An 18,465-nucleotide genomic window follows, 5' to 3' on the forward strand; every position below is an offset into this window, starting at 1 on the left:
GAGGGAGAGTAGATAAAATTAAAATGGCAAACTGTTAATAATTGTTAAAATTGGGTTTGTTATACCAGGCTCATTTTTCATGTATGTTTGAAATTTTCCATAATAAAAGGTTAAATAAAATATAGAACATTTAAAAATAAAGTCAATCCTTTTTTAAAAAATTTTTTTTTATTTTTTTTTTCAACGTTTTTTATTTATTTTTGGGACAGAGAGAGACAGAGCATGAACGGGGGAGGGGCAGAGAGAGAGGGAGACACAGAATCGGAAACAGGCTCCAGGCTCCGAGCCATCAGCCCAGAGCCTGACGCGGGGCTCGAACTCACGGACCGCGAGATCGCGACCTGGCTGAAGTCGGACGCCCAACCGACTGCGCCACCCAGGCGCCCCTAAAATTTTTATTTAAGTAATCTCTGCACCCAATGTGGGGCTCAAACTCTCAACCCCAAGATCAAGAGTCGCATGCTTCAATGACTGAGCCAGCCGGGCACCTCAAATAAAGCTGGTCCTTGCGTATGGTGTTAACCATTCTGACCACTAGAATTAGGAACAAGAAGGCCAGTCAAGTTTGGAAGGATGAGGGAGGTGGCATTGCAGGGAAGACTCTGAATTTGACCTAAGCCTGGCAGGAAGGGTGAAGGAAGCAAGGCTCAGTGATGTTGAAATCCTAGCCTGCACATACCAGGTTCGTTCCTACTTCCTATTGCTGTGGTTTAGATAGAAGGTGTTTGTTCCATCTCTTTGGCCACATTATGAGCCCCTTGCGAAGGAAAATGCCCCACTCCCTTGCACTCCGTGCTTTTCCCGCCCCCGCCCTCTCCCCAAATTCCCCAACGCTCCAGTCCAAGAGGTAGCTCCTCCTAGCCCATTGGCCAAGCATTGGAAGAATACTGGTCTCTGGCTCCATCTGCTGGCGATGCTGGGAACTGAACGTGTCAAAACAGCGGACGCTGAGGATTTGAAAGAGAGCTGGTCCTTCCCCCTCAGAAAAGATAAACACAGGCCAATTAAACATATAAGAAGCCTTTAATTTCATCACCATAAACATTATACTCTGATTGCTCACATACAGTATAAAATATTTACTCCACTAAATAAATAAGACATAACATTATTGCAAACGGCACTTAAACCCCCCCAGAGATAAGACCTCCTTAGCCCAGGCAGGGGGTACTCCTGAGTTTCTGTGCTTGATTCCCCAAGCACAGATATGCCCTGGGGGCTGAGACGGATACAGGCTCGAGGAGCCACACTCTGTGCTTCTGGTCCTGCAACAGCCCCAAGGAGAGGACTGTGGAGCCAGTGGGGAAGGGTAGGGCGTGGGCAGCTCCTTCATCAGCCCAGCCCTAGAGAGAGCAGAGAGGAGTTAGGAGTGGGGCGCAGGCTGGGCCAAGAGAGAGGCTAAGGAGGCTGCTGAGACCCGGAGCCCCGCCCTCCACATACCCCCAGCTCCCCCAGCCTTGGGTAACGTGACTTGGGATATCAGCTGGGTGAGTAGAGCTTCCAAGCTCCTGGGTTAGGCAGTATGGGGCCAGACCAATCACCCAGGAGAACATCCTGGCAATGCTCAGCCCAATAAACCAACCATCTCATAGGCCCATTGGAGATCTCACCCCTTAGACACCAAGATGGCAGAGCTGGGAACTGATTCCCCTCTACTTAGTTAAATAAATAAGTTAAATATTTAAAGGCCTGTGTCCCTATGATGTCAACACAGGGGCCAACAAGCCATGTCCCGATAAAATGTAGTTGGGGGGGGGAATAGTAGAAAGGCAGTGCTTTGGGGCCAGGCAGCTTCCTCCCTGTCCGATTCTTCCCCACAAATAACTTCCATATTTTCAAATCCTGTGGAGGAGAGTTTCACACTAGAAACTCCCATGCAAGAGTAACATCGAGGGAATCTATGGGATAAGGGGGCTTGGAGGTGAGAGACCAGGTGGTTGAGTTTACTCAGCTCCCCAGATCCCTTCTCTGGGCATGTCTTGACCAGGACACTGCCTGTTAACCCTACCTTGGGAATCCCCCCGCAGAGTCCTGCAGTCCAGTGCATGGAGCTAATGAAATGCCCTGCTCTTCTGGCCTCCCTGTAGAAGTCCAGGCTGAAGCCTGTTTGGACCAATAGTCAGCCAGGCCTGAAGACCGGGGAGGGAGGGAGAGAGAGAAGCCCCAGGTCCCCTACCTGTGCGGCTACACACCTCACTGCCACAGGGCGGCAGCAGAGAGCCACACCCCTTTGGCGGCAACAGAAACCAGAGGGCCCGCCCCACCCTGGCCCCAGGAGGCTAACAGGATGTAGAGCCTGGGGGGGGGGGGGAGGGGGGCAGGGCTGGGACCCAGTGAGGCAGGCCCCCCCTCAGTGGGTCAGAAGTACTCTACACCGAGTATTTGGCCAAGTCGCTCTTATCAAACACTACCTGTGTAGCAAAATAAATGGCCACCAAACCAAGGCCTGCAGCCGACACCATGTAGGCAGTGACAGACTGGCTGAGCTGAACAATGGAGCCCATGAACAGGGACGGGGCCACCTGGGACAGCAGGAAGGCACTGTCCAGGATGGCAAGGTCCAGGCAGATGCCCCGGCCCGGAAGGACCCTGGCCTCAGGCTGCTCGCCGACCACCACCCGCACGGAGACATCGCAGGCAGAGGCCCCACAGAGCACAGGTGGAGACGGGAGGAGGCCGCCGCCTCCGGCACCCATGTGTCCGTTGGGGAAGGGAGATCCGGCCTTGGGGCCCGGTGGGAAGCTGGTCTTCAGGCTGTCCTCACTGGCACTGCTTCCAGCGTCTCCTCGGTACTTGGGCAGGAAAACCTGGGGGGCGGAGGGGAGGAAAAAGGGGACGCGGACATTTAGGTACCCAAGCATAGGATCCCGGCTAGGAGAACAGACCCCAGCATTCAGACCAGGGGCCGGAAGACACCAGGCAACCGGCCTTCATGACAGTTATGCAGCAGGTGAGAAAGCCAGACAGACCCTCCTTGGTTTGGGTCTAGTTAGGAGTCTCCTTAGGGGCAGGGGATCCCCCGGGGAGGGACACATCTGAAACCACAAGTCTAGGTCTCCACTAGCCTCTCCTGGAGCCAGTAAGTGGCAGACGAACTCACAGTGCAGGCAAGGAAGAGAGCAGAACCCCAAGGTAAAGGGAAAAGAATGAAGACAGGTGAGAAGAGAGATGTGTAAGAACAGAGGAACAAAATCCAAAGCTGGGGCCCCTGATGGCCCCAGCCCCCACACAGGCTCTCTTAACCCTCCTACTTCCTGCCCCCCACCACTTCGCCTTGGGAAATCTTTCTCAACCTGGAAGAGAGAAACCCTGCTCCCACTGGGGTCCCAGGCCTGTGAGGTCCATGGCCCCAGCCTGGGGCAGGGAAGGTCCAGCAGACTCAGGCTGGAGGAAGAGAGGAACCAGAGGAATCTTCCAGGCTCTTATGGCCTAGCTGTGCTGATACTAAAGCCCTTCTTGCTTCCTATTCACTGTCTGCCTTAGATCAAGGTAGCCTGGCCCTGCCCAGAGCCCCCTGTTTTAGGATAGGGCCGGAATGTATCCGACACTGTCCCCGCGCCTGCTAGCACTGGACAGGAGAGGGCTCTCGAGCTGGCTGTGCTAGAGCCGGGACTCATGGCAGAGATGAAGCCAGGGAAGCCCACGGCTCTTGGCGTGGCCGGAAGTAGGCCAGGCAAGTACAGACGGCATACAGGGCCAAGTGTGCCATCAATCGCTGCTTGGAACCGGCCTCCCGGGACCTCTCCTCCCTGCCTGCCACCCCCAAAAAGACCAGTGAGGCCGGAGCCTGAAGAGGGCCCTAGGGGTAGACCCGCTCTTCAGTGTGAGGGGAGGACTGGCTCTAGCAGGTTCCCTGGCACGAGTGCATATGCCCACCCTGGCCTCTGGACACCTGCCCTCAAGCCCCCAGCCAGGGCAGTGAAAGAATGGAGGCTGATGAAGGTTATCAGTGCACTGACAGGAGTCTCAGGCACCAGGCTACCCCAACCAAAACACCGGCCCCTTCCTCCACACACCCCACCCCTGCAGCTACCTATTCAATCAAGCCTCCTAGCTAGGTATTTCTCTGCTACTTCACTCATGTCCTACAGGGGGCGGACATCCATCTTCCCTCTGGTCTGGAAGCTCTATGAGGGCAGGCCTACATCTCCTCCCTCAGGACACCCCAACTTCTTGCCCTCTGTGCGGAGCTCTGCACCCAGGGCTGCAGCTCACTGAAGCCAGTGAAGGGGACAAAGGTGACCACACGGCTTCGGTCAGGAGGCTTCCCCTCAGAAGGGGGCCCCTGGAGGGGCTGGTTCGCGTGGGGCCAAGCAGGAAGGAGGCCCCCAACTTACAGTGCCCAGGCGAGCGGTGTCAGATGCGTCGGGCTCAGAGATCCGCCGTGGGGGCGGGGGAAGGGGACGGAGGCAAAGGTGTGAGGCAGGAAAAGAAAAGAGAGAATTAGGCAGAAAAAGAAGATAAACCAGAAAGAGAAGGGGCAGTAAGGAGCCTTCCCCACATTGGAGAGTAAAGCAGGGTATTGGTCAGTCACACTGCCCCTCCCTGAATAAAGAGAGCTGTCGCCAACACCAGACCGTCCCCCCTCCCCATCTGCTGAGGCTACGTGCCCCAGAGGTCACCTGCTCCTGCCCCCTGCCTCTGCAGAGAACTCAGCCCAGACTGAGGGCCTCCGTTAGGCCTAGGCCGATTCCTCAGGATTCCCAAAGAAGGATTTAGCATTTCCTGCAATCATCCGCTCAAGTGCTTTATAGTTCTGACACCAGGAAGTCATTCCCAGAATCTAATCTACACCCTCCTTCCGCAGCCCACGTCTCTGGCCCTGGGCTACACGGGCTTCCTCTCCAATCAAAGAATGACTTCTCCGGTGTCTCTGGCCAGACTTGGGCTACTGCGTCTCCCCTCCACCCCGGCTCCACCCAGCGGCCAGTGTGAGTACCTGCTTCTCGCGGTGGTAGAGGGAGGCTAGTGTGTAGGGCAGGATCTGCAGGGCGGAGAAGGTGAACCCGGTGAGGGCAGCCGAGGCGGTCACCACGGCCACACTGCGGGACAGGCACATGGTGCCGGCAGCAACAGGGAAGGCCACCACGCTGGCCAGATAGACTGCCCGGGTGCCGAATCGCTGCACCAGCCGGTCCATGACCAGAGAGAAGAGCAGGGAAATGGCACACTGCAGGAACAGCCCCAGGCTGCCCATCCGGACTCCTGCAGGTGGGGAAGAAGAGGAAGTCAGACCCAGACCCACCCGTACAATCTGGGGAAGGCTCAGAATTGCGGGCACCCGCCATCCCAGCCTTGCTGTGGACCAGACCCGCTCCCTGCATCATCCCCACCCAGATGCAACAACGGGAGTCTAGGTTCTTCCACTGCCCTTAGAAAAGGTGAAGCCGCGGGCTAGGGGCAGAGGAAGATGTTGATTGCGAGGCTCAGCTAGTGCTCAGCTATCTAGGAGGCTGACAGGGAACACAAAGACAGTTCTGCCATTGGCTCCGGGACAAAGTTCCAGGAGGCCTGAGCCGAAGGTCTGGCCAGGCAATGTGGAAAGTCAGCAGGGGGAGCAGAGGGCACACTGAACTTGGGGCTAGGCAGACCTGCGACCCGGCCTTGACTCCTCCACTCTCTTTGGACCTTAAATAAGCTTGGCCTTTTCTGCTGTCAACTTGGGACGACGACTCTGAGCAAAGTCTCCGCAGCCGGAGGCTCCCCTGAGACTGCCAGCAAAGCTGACCTGCACGCTGGGGGCCGCATGCACAGGCTGGGCCCATTTATCTGATCGGGAAATCGGAGCCCAGGTACACAGCTCCCAGCCCGGCGCAGACTCGGGGCATCTTCCTATGCTGGACCGTCCCCCAGAGGGAACTCCCACAGCAGCCCCCTCGCCGAACGCCCGCTGCGGAGGCCTTACCTTCATCGTAGTGTCTCCGTGCCTCAGTGCCTGGCTCAGCCCGGGGCACACCCTGGTACAGCCCCTCACCCACGAAGTCCGTGTAAAACAGCGTGAAGGTCATGAATGCCATCCAGCTGCACAGTTCAGCCACAAAGAGTCTGCGCAGGGTGCGAGGCACACGGCAGCAGAGCTGGTGCAGCCGGGGAAACAGGGCGCCCAGGTTCCGGAAAGCCAGGCGGGTGTGGCATGGGCAGCAGCGCGGCGGCACGGAGGGGACCAACAGCCCTTCCGCTGGCTCAGCCGGACCCAGCGCCGCCTCCTCGGCCACAAACAGCGTGGCCGCCACGCAAGTGAGGAAGATGAGAGCGAGCAAGCCAAAGAGGCACTCCTCCTGGGTGCCCAGGTAGGGGGCCAGGGCACTGGCGTCCCAGTCGATTGCAGGCAGGAGGTAGCCCAGGCAGCCCCCAAGGCTGATCATAAAGGCGTAGACGGAGAAGGCCTGGCGACAGTGGTCTGGGTCCCGGAAGAGGTCGGACAGCAGGGCCTCCAGTGGAGTGAAGCACACCTGGCCGCAGAAGTCCAGCAGCCCCACACCCAGGATCAGCAGTGCCAGCTCCAGGGGCCTGGTATCCGGGCACAGCAGCCCCGCCAGCCAGCCGGCCCTCGGGATGAGGAAGAGGCTCAGGAGGACGCCTAGGGACAGGGCCCAGATGAAGGGCCTCCGGCGACCATAGCGCCCGCGCCAGTGGTCACTGGCTGAGCCTAGGAGTGGGACCGAGATGAGGCCCAGCACTGGCCCGATGCCTGCAGGAAGAACAAGTGGTATGAGCCAGAGGCTGGGACCCTAAGGGGTGGTGGGGAAGGGGGCCTAACCTCCTGGGAGAAGGATGGAAAGGACCACGGTCCTCTCGCATGGAGGGCCACCCCCACCTCCGTGCTGGACACAGTGCTGAGTATGGCACACAGGCTCTAATTTAGTCCTCGCAACTAGGATCCCTAATGCCCAGTCTCAGGATGGGCAAACTGATGCACGGGGCTACCGGTGAGACTTGTGCACTGGCACCCGGCAAGGGGGGCAAGAGGCCGAGTTCCATCGGGCAGTCTGACTCCAGAGCCTATGATCTGGACAGCCCCCTCTTCCCGGAGCCACCCCACGGTGACCTCTTTCTTGCCTCCGGTGGCTTTTGCAGAAAGCATCTGCAGTCAGGAGCCCAGCCCATACCCTAGGGGTAAGAAAGCCCAGGCTGGGAGACTCTGATCCTGCTAATCAGCAGCTAGCCTTGGGCCCAGCTCAATCACCCAACTTCTTATCAGCCTCCATTACCTTCTCTGTGAAATGGATGGCCTCAAAGGGCTGTTGCAAGAGCCAAATGAGATAACAGATAAGGTAGAAAGAGTAGACGAAGGTGCAGAGCAATTTCTCCAGTGTCTCCTGTGCGCCAGCCAGGCAACGTGTAGGTGCCAGGTGAGGTGACCGGGGAATGTCCCTGTGTTCTTTTCCTACTGGGCCCCCTCCAGCCCAAGGTCACCCTGTGTCCAGCAATGTCCCCCCACCAGCACCACAGCCTGAGGAACAGCAGGCAGCCACCTCCTCCTCTTTGGGCAAAGGCACCTACTTCCTGGGTATCATGTATCTGGAGCAGGAGGGAAGGAGGATGTGGTGACTCACCCAGCACCATGGTCATGAACTTCTCCTCTACCCCCACTTCCAGCAGCAAGGGCGGCACGTAGGTGATACCTGCGGCCAGGCACACCTCCAGGCCGAAGGTCAGCAGGTTGACCAGCAGGAGCTGGGCTTTCCGATGCCGCAGCAGACGGCTCACCCACAGCCTCTGGGCCATGGTGGACCAGGCAGGTTGGGCTCCGCCCGTTCACACACTCCAGAACTGCTCCGTCTCAGCCCTGCTCCAGATGCCCGGGCCTCTCCTCCTTGCTGCCACCAGCTGCCTAGGACTCAGCCGGGAGCCCATTTCTGCCAGCCTTCCGTGCAGGTGCGGCTTCTCAGCCCATGCTAGACGCCCGCTGCCGTGGGGTGCCTCGGTGCAGACATGGCTCATCACTCAGGTCCTAAAAGGGCAGGGACAATCAAACCCAGAGTGTTAAGTCCTGGGAACCAGGTCTCCGGGATTTGCTCTGAGTTCTCTGAATCCTGAGTTCACTCCCAGGCTGGCAGTGTGGCCGTGCTACCCCCTGCAGCCAATAAGGAAGCGCTTGTTAATGTTAGCCTAAGGCTGACATAACTAATAAGGTAAATATGATTTTTAAACCTCAGCACTCCAGAACCAAACAGATGTCAAGTTTCTCTCTGTTTTGGAATATCTTTGCAATTGCCCTTGCCTGTTAGTATGGACAAAAGAAAAAAAAAAAAAAATCACACCAATTGAATTCCCAGTTCCCCAGGCTCTGTTATCAAGGTGCCCCTGGAGACCCTCTGCCAGGCCCGGATTGTTTGCTTTTCTCTCTCCACTTCCCAAAGCTGGGCTGTTCAACCGCCCTTTGTTAAGAGTAGTACTTCCCAATCTGCGCAGCCTGGCCACACACCGTGCTGCACTATAACCTGAGCCCCCAAGGACAGGACAAGGGGAAGGGAGGAGAGGCTGTGGTCTGTTGGGTTGGGGGTTAACCTGTCATTGAAACTACTTAAAGAAGGCTCCCGTGGAGGAACCTAGGCCTGAAAACCTCTCCCTGGAGTTTTCTCCCTGTGCTCAACGTTCCTGGGGAAGAAACATTCCCACAGGTACTGCCCCACTGTCACGGGACAATGGGGACTGTTCCCAGGTGCCAGCCTCACCGAGGCGTGAAACTGTAACACCTGGTGGCCACTATAATGACACCAGTAACCGGGGGCTGGCAGGATACCCCACCGCTTTCCAGGGCAGCCCTTCTCTGCTCCCCAAATGGCTCTATTGTCAGCAGAGAGGTCCCCACAGCCCTTCCTGCTAGGCCCGCCTCCTGTGCATAGAGATCCCACGGGGGTGGGGGGGGGGAACCACCCATCCTGTGCCCCCACCCCCCCAGGCAACTGGCAACCAGGTCTTACTTCCTGAATACGATGGTACCCAATGCAGTCTGCTGTTTAGGGATGACCACTAAAAAGGCTAAACCAACTCAGCCACAAAGAGGAGGTGTAGAAGGTGGGTCCTTCGTGAGAAAAGGCAAGCAAGCGTCCCCTAACTTTGTCATCTCTCTCAAAGAGGTGGGACAGAACTTCATGCCGCTTGTGGCTGGAGTCTGGAGTGCCTTCCCTTGCCTCACTGATTCCCTACCATAAATGCTGCTGAACAGCACTGCTCCTGTGCAAGGTCCACAGCTCTGAGGGCTCCACTCCCGGCCCCACCCCCACCCAGCGCCTGGGGCACCCTCAGTCCTCTTTATTCCCGTCCAATCTCAGCATCTCATAATCCTCCACTATACCGTCTTTTCTCTTTTCAAAGAACACTCAACCTCACAGGGCCTTATATGTTATAAAGCATGTCGTGGGTGTTCTCTGAAATACACCACAAAGAAATCAGATGGCCATCAATCCTGGGTAAGATGTGTTCATGTCTGCATTCCAGGACTCTGCCGCCGGCAGACCAGGAAGGAAGGGACTTTAGATATGGCTAGGCAACCAGCAGCCCCCTCCCCAAAGTTCTGCTCAGACACAGACCATCCACTTTGGGAAGGGGCGTGGCTCCCAAGGGGGTGGCATGGGGAGAGGGTAAAATACTGATCGAAGAGTCCCTAAGGGTGCTGGGAGGGGGCCACACGTAGGTCCTACCTGGGCAGTTTTGAACCAAGCCCCTCCCCTGCCCTAGAATCCCCCACAAGGCAGGCAAGAGACTGCACATAGACCAAGACTCCAGCCTGGAGGGAACGGTTCTGGGCCAAAAGGCTTCCAGCCCATTCTACTCCCCACCCTCAGTCTGGGAAGGCCCTGGACACTCACCTACTCTGGGTTAAGGGAGCAGGTCCTCCCTTAGCAAACAGAGACTTTGTCAGACCCAGCCTCACCCACAACCTGCCCCCATTCCCAAGCCCTCGTTTTCTCCCTGCTGTTTAAAATAAGTAGCAGCTCTTGGGCCAAAACACTAATCACCCCACCTGCCTCCTTCCCTCCCCTAATCCAGCTCCTTGCTCCGGGGAACACGCAGGACGTCCGTAGCCCACAAGAGAGAGACTGAAAGACCAAAGGGGGGTGAAGACAGGAATTTCCCTCCATCCTCCTTCAGCCCAGATAGCTCATTAGCTGCCTCCCTCTCCCTCCTTTCTCCTGCCCCCTCCCCCCTCTTCTTTACCAGGTAACTGGGGGCTGGGCCAGGTGAGGAATTCATTGAAAGGAGCGGGGTAGGAAGTGGGCAGGCTCCAAGCCCAGCTCTGCACCCCTCTGTTCTTAGGTTGCTAAGCCCGTCCTCCCTCTTTTGACTTGTACTGTGCCCTGGGGTCCAGAGCACTCTTGCCACCCCTAGAGTTTATTCTTCCAGGCCCAGAACCGCCTAAGGAATTCCAAGCCCGTAAGAATATTCTCCCTTCCAAAGCTCCCTGTTCCGGGTCGGCTCTTGACACCTTCCCCCAGGGTCCCAGGCCGGCCCACTCACTCCAGAGTCCTCAGGGAGGAGGGAACTACAGAGGACCCCCACAGCACTAACCAGCCACCTGCCATCCCTCCAGTGCACGAACAGAGAAGCCCAGGCCCTGCCCAGTGCCCAGGCTCAGACAGGTGGGGGACAAGAAGTCTTCCGCATCAACTCCTGTCTGCAGCCTGCTGCAGCCCCAGGGCACGCTTCCCACCAAAGCTTCTAAGTGACAACTGACTGCTGGGCGCCCATTTTGGGGTGCTCCCCTGACTTCCTCAGGAATACAGGCAGGGAGACGGAATCCAATTCTCCCCAATGCCCTCCCGTGTCAGAGGTGCTTCTGACTCCAATCTTCCTGTCCCGCTGCTCCTGGAGCACTCTGCCTGTCTAGCAACCAGAAGATCAACCAGAAGAGCCAGCCTCCAAGGGCTCACCTGGTAGGGAGGGGGCGGGAAGAGGAGGCAAGTGGAGGTACAGAAAGGGGGAGTGTGGCCTGACCGCCCCCCACACACACACACACAAAAGAACAGCAGCCTTCAGGGAGGACAAGTCCCTCTCAAGTTCCAAGTATCTCCTCCTCTCTGGCCCCCCAATGACAGGACAACAAGAAGGCTTTGAGAAACCCAAGACCTCCAGAAACCTCCACGGAGCTCTGCCCCAGGCCATCTTTCCTCACCCCTGGGGGAGCAGAACTCTAGCACCCTGGGGACAGTCAGTGAGCCCAGCCCCAGACCACGGGAGACCTTCGCTCAACCCTCTGGCGCCCACCCTAGCATGAGGGGCCTGGGAAACATTTACCCGAAGAAGACACAGCTGAAAGCAGAGTGGGGGTGGGTGGGGTAAGAGATGGGAAAGACCTGAGGGCCCCCCCATCCCCTCGCACACCAAGGAAATCCCAGCCAGACCCCCAGAGGGGGCAATTCCTCAAGGTTCACAGGTGGTGAGTGGACTGGACGGACCCTTGGGCTGGAGCGCCCCCCTCGTCAGGTTAGGCCTCAGCGAGCACGGGGAAATGAAACTGAGCAGCAAGAACAAACTTGGCCTGAACTTTCTCCAAAATTCAAAAGACAGAGCGAAGGAGGTGGGAGGAAAGGCGAGAGCCCACTCCGGTAGCTCCCTATGGGAAGGGAGGGTCAGAGGGACGCATAAAGAGGCCTTTGAGGGCTTTCAAAGGGGCTCCTGCCACCCTCACGACTGAGGTGGAGCTGGGGGGAGCGGATCCCCTCTGCTGACAGACAGAGGCCAGGGCAGCCCAGGCTGGGGGCAGCCCCGCCGCGGGCCGGTGTCAGGCAGCAATTCTATGGGCTCTTTATGCGCCCGCGTCCCCGCACCCCGCCCAGGCACATCAAACGCTGCGGCCCCCACCCTGACCCCAGCAGCTCGGAGACCCCGCGTCCTCCTTCCCCGCTCACAAAGACGGCCCGGCTTTCTCACACGCTCCTCTACCCCTCTCAGCCCCCAGGCAGCCCCTCCCGCAGAGAAGGAAATGGGGTGGGGTGGGCTCCCTCGAGGAATAATGACTCAGCGGCAGAAAGGGGGTGGGGTCACTCCTGGCCAATCTGCCTGACACCAGCCCAGCACCCGAGGCTCTCCTGCCCCGGGACCAGGACGGAGGGCGGGTGATGAGCAACCCCCGGGTGGAGGCTGCAAGACTGCGGGAATGGGGACCCCAGAATGTCATTCCAAGTTGAGCTCTCCCAGGCCCTCTAAGTTGGGTGGCAGGGAAGAGGGCTGGGGGTTCACCAGCCCAGCATCCCTGTGACCCAACCCTGTGCCTCAGTCCCAGGGGCCCAACGTCCTCGGCTTTACCTGGTAAAACCTAGCACACAGCACTCCCGAAATGAGTTCTGCCCCCATGGGGCCTTGGGGCGCCCCGGAAAGAGGCCGTGCTGGCCAGCCAGGAGTCCTGAAAATGAGCATCCTTGTGAGGCAGTGGCTCTCATTACAGACCCCGGTTCAGGGATGCTGGGCTGTGGGAACTGCTACCTGGGCAGCTGTGGGGGGCGGGGAGGGGGGGAGGGGCGCACAGGATTAGACTGTGCGCGGTTTCAGTGTCTTCCAACCCACATTCGGTCTTTGACTCTCCAGGCTCCAATTTCCAAAGAAGTGAGGGTCTGCCTTCCCCAATCCCACCCTATCAAAAAGGCCATGATCTGAGCAAATACCCGAGGCCTGCACTTTGCAGGGCTTCCCCAGACACCTGCAAACTCTGCTCGGAAAGCAGCCTCCACACCTCAAGGGAACTGTCAGAAAGAATAAGGGCTGGACAGAGCGGGGAAGAGCCCACCCCCGCCCCAGACTTGCTCCCTAGCTTTGCCTCCCCCGGGGCCCAGAGGCCAGGGATTTGGAGTTCGCCCTGCTGCGCTGCCTTTTCTTCACTCGGACTGGAAGCCTTCTGCTTAGCAGCTTGTCAGAGAGAGTGAGGGGGCTGCAGGCTGGGACACAAAGGGGGATTAGGGAGAAACCTCTCGGCCTGCAGAGTAATCCATCAAACTCTCTCCCGGCTGCCAGCACCGGCCCCTTCCCACTCAATTCCCTTTCCAGCTGCTGCAGCCCCCCCCCCACCCCCTCCGGCTCCTGAGCCCTGTCACTTCGGGCAGCAAAGAGAATCCCAGGCCCTGGGGGGGCAGAGGGGGCACACCACAGACACTGGGAAAAGGGCAACGGCTCCCTCCCCCCACTCACCCCCAATGTGTGAAAACCCAACAGGTGGCAGTGGCTTGGAGGAAAGTTGCTTTTGTTGCCCTGTCTGAGAGCCCCAGCCCAGCTTCTGAAAGGAAACAAATGCCGAGGAGGTTGGGGGAAGGGGAGGGGAGAGGATGGGCGGGCAGTCCCTGGGGCCCCACTCTTATCTCCCCTCCCCTCTGCAGTCCAGTGACAGGAGTTCTGGGGCTGGCCTGACCCTCACCTTGGCCAGTCAGTCCTGGCCAGCCTAAGCCAAGGTGAAGCATCTTCCCAGGGGGTTGTCAGGCAATCCCATGGTGACCGTCTACACAGACACACATCTGACTCCAGGCAAAGACTTCCCTTCTGAGAACAGCTGTGACCCAAGGTCACACTGGGTCACCTTGACCAAGTGCCCTCCAAACCTAGACAATCAACCTGCAGCTCCCTTCTGCCCGAGGGGCCGCAGGCCTGTGAACCCCGGCAGATTCTGCAGGGTGACCTGGGTGTGGCAGTCTGCCTGACCTGGGTTTGCACGCCAACTCCACCACTTACAACTCTGTGACCTGGTTAGTTGCCCTCCCCGAGCCTCAGTTTCCTCGTCTGCAATTAACAATAACAGCTAACCCTGAGGCTTACTACATGCCAGGTCTTCCTCCAAGCATTCTAATCTTCCAACCGCCCGATGAGGTGGGTACAATGGTGAATATGCCCATGTGACAGGCGAGGAGCCTCAGGTGAACACCACCAACTTCACAGCCGTGGGGTCTGTTGAAGAGACAGCCTGTGGGAAGTTCGAGGCAGCCCTTCCTTCAGTTGTCTGGGCTTCCCCAGCAGAGAAACCCGGGAGCCGGCTTTCCCTTTCCGGATCAGGAGCAGCAGAGATCAGAACGGACCGGCTAGCCGCCCTTCTCCGCCCGGCCCGCATTCCCCCCTCACCCACGTGCCCCGCACGGCCTCCAACGCTTCTTTCAGCCCCCAGAGGCAGGAGGAATGCCAAGAATGTAAATGCCTCCCCAGGTGCTGGCCCCAACAGGTGAGGAGAGGTCACTGCAGCGGACCTGCCTGGTGGCTGAGGCCGAGAAGGAGCTGGAGGGTGGACTAAACACCCACAGTCATGAGACAAGGGTGGATCCCATCCCCAGGGAAAATAATCACGGTGGCTGACAGCTACTCACTGTCCAGAAGGTGTCTGGCATGGGCTGGATACCTGACATACCTTTCTCTCTAATTCAAACCATTTGAAAATCCTGCAGAGTGCTCTGAACTGGGAACCAGGACCATATACTCTGGTTTCAATGACTTTTGTAGCTGTATAGCCATTTTACGCGTCCCTCCACCCCGGGACTCACACGTGCAAAATGAGAGCTAGTCTAGATGCTGTCTAAAGTTCTTTACAACCGTACAGCTAAATGATCTCACACCCACCCACCCCCTGCCCTTGGCCTCAGGTATGGTGCTCTCCCTCGACAGGTGCCTACTGAGTGCGCACTGACAAGGCCACATGGCACTGGGGAGGAGGGTTGCATAGCCTTCCACCAAAGAGAGACACGGGGAACCAGGCGGAGAGGGGCTCCCCAGCCGTACTTAAGCCATCCTTTACCTGCTCAAGTACACTGCTCAAGTACAACAGGGTGCCAAAGATTAGCGGACACCTGAAACTGAGCCAAGTGACTGAGACATCTGGGGGCAGAACTGGCCTCCTCCCTACTCCTTCCCGGAGCTGGACACTGTTCCTGGCAGCAGTCGGTAAATTCTTTCTCTACCTGGGCCACAATAAAAGCTTCCCTACAAAGTGGGGTAACGGTACCAAGAAATCCCTTGGTCCAGGGTTGGGGGTGGGGGGTGGAGAATGAGGAGCTTGGCAGAGCGTGCAGGCCACTGGGAAGTTCTCTCTCCCTGCTGCCTTCTCAGTTCCTACAGCCCTGTGAAGTGAAACCTAAACAGCCTCTCTCCTAGCGAATTTGAACTCGGCCAGTCAGCCAGACCCAGCGGTTCTCTCCATCCTGCAGAGCCAACCCTTGCCCCCTTCCTGCAGACTGGCCTCCCTCAGGAGGTGCAGCCCACAGGAAGGAGGCCAGGGGGTGGAGGCTGGGCAGACCTACCCATCCCAGGCTGGGAGGGGGGGCCAGGGCGCTGGTCCTAGCTCTGTTGTGTCCCACCTCTAGGATCTCAAATTCAGTGGTCTCTCGGGCTCTTTCAGCCCTGATATCCTACGGTCTGTAACTAGTCCTATTTATCATCAGAGGGCTCGGGGTCAGATCCAGCCCCATGGAAAGGTATTCTCAAAAACAAATGCTCAGTGATGAGCAGTGTGCGAGGGGGCTCCAAAAAGGACTCTTTTATTAAAGGGTCCCAGTTTGCCCACCCCTGGAGGAAGTATGCCTCAGTGCATGCAACCTAACCTCCCCCAAAGGAATGTCAAAGAGCACTAAAACTCACTCACCCACCCACCTATCCATCCATCCAACACTCACTGAAATCCAATTCTGTGCCAGCCCACTGTGAAGGGGCCCTGGGTACAGAAATGACTGCCTGCAGCCCCCTTTAGCAGTGCTGAGACACAGGTCCCTGGAGTCGGGGCCCAAGACATAGGGCGTGACCAGTCCTCCCAGGGCTTCCTGGAGGAAGAAGCCATGTTGCTGAGCCTTGCAAGATGGGCAGGTAGGAACTATGCAGAAAAGGGCAGATATTTGCAAAACATAGTCATTGGAGCCTGGGACCTCCACACACACCTACCTCTCCTTTTGGCCCCGACCCAGTGAGGTACGATGGCAAGAATACCAGACCCCAAATTGTGGCAATGGGTTTCGATCTCAGACCTGGACCCAAGAGAGAGGAATCTATCAGCACCGGGCCTGATTTTGCTTCCAAAGTGGTCACCGTGCTCCAGTTACTTCCCCGGGATGCCCTCTCGTTCACCTGAACCTTGTCCAGCTCAAGTCCCATACCTCCTTCAGGGCTCCTGGGAACCCAAGTTATCAAGGATCCCCTCTTTCCTCCGAACCTTGCTGTGCTCAACAGGCAGCCCTCAGGATTGGATACTGCTAGTGGTCCTCTGGTCTCCTGCCCCACTAGCTCTTCAGCTCCTAGAAAGCAAGGACCACAGTCCCTGTCCACGACCTGGATGGAGGTGTGGAGTGCTCAAGAGAAGGCCTTCAAAGTGAGGCTGAATCAGGATTCCTGTCTGATGAATCTGACCAACCTGCCAGGGATTCAGGCAGGGCCACAGTCGAGGTATTTGGGTGCACAGCTCTTTCTAGCGACAGGAGCCAGGAGTGGGAAGCTAGACTGCCACAATCCCTAGGGATGGGCCATGCACTCCCAGCTTGGACCCTATTTGTCACCTCAAAGGACATCTGAGATTAGAGGCTGGGGTGGGGCATAACAAAGAGCCTTGAGGAAGAAGGGACTTGTCTCTGGCTAGCTGCTCCTGAGGGCATCTATCTGGCTGGGCATTAGGTCTGGCCTGAAACTGGTGACTGAGGGACTATGGGCCACGGGACCAGGGGCTGGTCTCATCCCAGTTTCCCAGAGAGAGTGATCTCCAGAATTAACAAAAGAAGGGGAAGGGAACAAACAGGTACTAAGCACCTGGTCTGTGTAGGCACTTTACTAAACATGCTCATCTCATTTAATCCTCACTGTAACCTTGCACGGTTTTACAGACACAGACGCCAAGGCCAACAGGTGAGGCAGGCCCGTCTCTAGTATCAGAAGCAAGAAGCCCTACAAGTCATTCAAGGTCAGTGGCAAAACTGTGGACTTCTTCCCACAAGGGAGGAAACACAGACTTCATAGTAGGAAAAGGGATTAAACAGGAAGTTCTGGCCAGATATCAGGACCATCCCGTGACGGCTCGGTCAGCTCCCGCCCCCAAGCAGGGACACTTAATACACTAGACAAAGCTCCACGCTCCAGCTCTATTGCCGGGAGTCAAGTGGCATCAGCGTTCGAGACCCCGGGCCTGGCACCAACTGGTCCAGCCTCTGTCCTTGCTATCCAGCAAACGGGGCCACTGACTATTCAAAGAAAGCCAGGCTGCATTTTTCTTCTGGACATCAGAAAGCAAGGCATCCTAAGGGCTGAAGGGGGTAGGACAGAACAGAACCCCACCTTCAGTGTGCCCCCCTCCTCCTCATACAGTTTCCCTAAAAATCACAGCAGGTAATCTGTCTGCATAGAAAGCTCTTGACCTTTCAAGCTACATATATATTCGCCTCCATTATTTCATGGCACTCTCTTCCAACTTGCGGAGACAGGGAGGGCAGGGTTTCTGGACAGATTAAAAAAACAAGTCGCTCATGGTATTGACGCAGGAGAAACCAGGATGTCCAGTCCTGCTGTGTTCTCTGCACCAGACCACAAGTTCAACTGCAAATAGGTCATTCACAGCTTGCATATGGTTATATGTGGTCTAATTCCCTTGCTCCGAAACTCTGGTTTCTAAGTGTAAACAGCAATAATTACTCCCATTGTTACCAAATAACAGCAGCTGACATGTGCCAGGCTCTTTTTCAACAAGCTGCTATGCTTGGAGCTTTACCTATATCAGCCTGTTTAATCCTCATGATATTGTGAGGTGGGTACTATTATTCTCATTGCACAGAGGAGGAAGTTGGAGCACAGAGGGGTGAAATAACTTGCACAAGAGGAGATGGGATTGAAATCCAGGCAACTGGGTGCTGGAGGCCAGTCTCTTAACCAGTCATACGGACTCCCCAAGGTCCAGAAGACCTTGCTCCCAAAGAAACAAGAGCAGAACCCAAGAATAGAGTTCCGGGCTAGGTGCTGCTGTGCGTTCGGTCACAGGTGAGAGATACAGTAAATGCTAGCTAACATTTATTGAGCACTTACTACCTAAGGCACAAAGTCCAGTGCTCCGTACTCATGATTTAATAATATACATTTTTCATATTTTACATATTACATACAATCAGATATTTATATTTAATTTAATAAACAACAAAAAAAAAAGCTATGGGGTGCCTGGATGACTCGGTCTGAAGAGCATGCAACTCTTTTCTTTTTCTTTTTTTTTTACATTTAATTTTGAGAGACAGAACACTAGTTGGGGAGGGGCAGAGAGAGAGGGAGACACAGAATCCGAAGCAGGCTCCAGGCTCCAGGCTCCGAGCTGTCAGCACAGAGCCGGACGTGGGGCTGAACTCACAAACTGTGAGATCATGACCTGAGCCGCAGTCGGATGCTTAACCGACTGAGCCACTCAGGTGCCCCAAGCATGCAGCTCTTGATCTCAGGGTCCTCAGGTCCTGAGTTCAAGCCCCATGTTGGGTATAGACATTACATAAACAAACAAACTTAAAAAAAAAAAAAAAAAAAAAAAAAAAAAAAAAA

At 56.6% G+C, this 18,465-nt stretch overlaps 1 protein-coding gene across 1 annotated transcript in view; it reads right to left on the bottom strand.

Moving 5' to 3' along the window:
- Positions 1-839: 839 nt before the first annotated feature.
- Positions 840-18,465, bottom strand: part of SLC45A3 (solute carrier family 45 member 3) — a 20,196-nt gene continuing 2,570 nt past the window's right edge. Inside the window, exons 2-5 of the mRNA XM_049634499.1 lie at positions 7,557-7,954; positions 5,906-6,691; positions 4,940-5,205; positions 840-2,807 (exon numbers count right to left, since the gene is read on the bottom strand). Of these exons, the coding sequence (XP_049490456.1) occupies positions 2,370-2,807; positions 4,940-5,205; positions 5,906-6,691; positions 7,557-7,728 (1,662 nt within the window). The 5' untranslated portion in view covers positions 7,729-7,954 and the 3' untranslated portion in view covers positions 840-2,369. The remainder of the gene's footprint in view (positions 2,808-4,939; positions 5,206-5,905; positions 6,692-7,556; positions 7,955-18,465) is intronic.

The sequence above is a fragment of the Panthera uncia genome, chromosome F1 (genome assembly GCF_023721935.1).
Source record: "Panthera uncia isolate 11264 chromosome F1, Puncia_PCG_1.0, whole genome shotgun sequence".
NCBI classification, from domain to species: domain Eukaryota; kingdom Metazoa; phylum Chordata; class Mammalia; order Carnivora; family Felidae; genus Panthera; species Panthera uncia.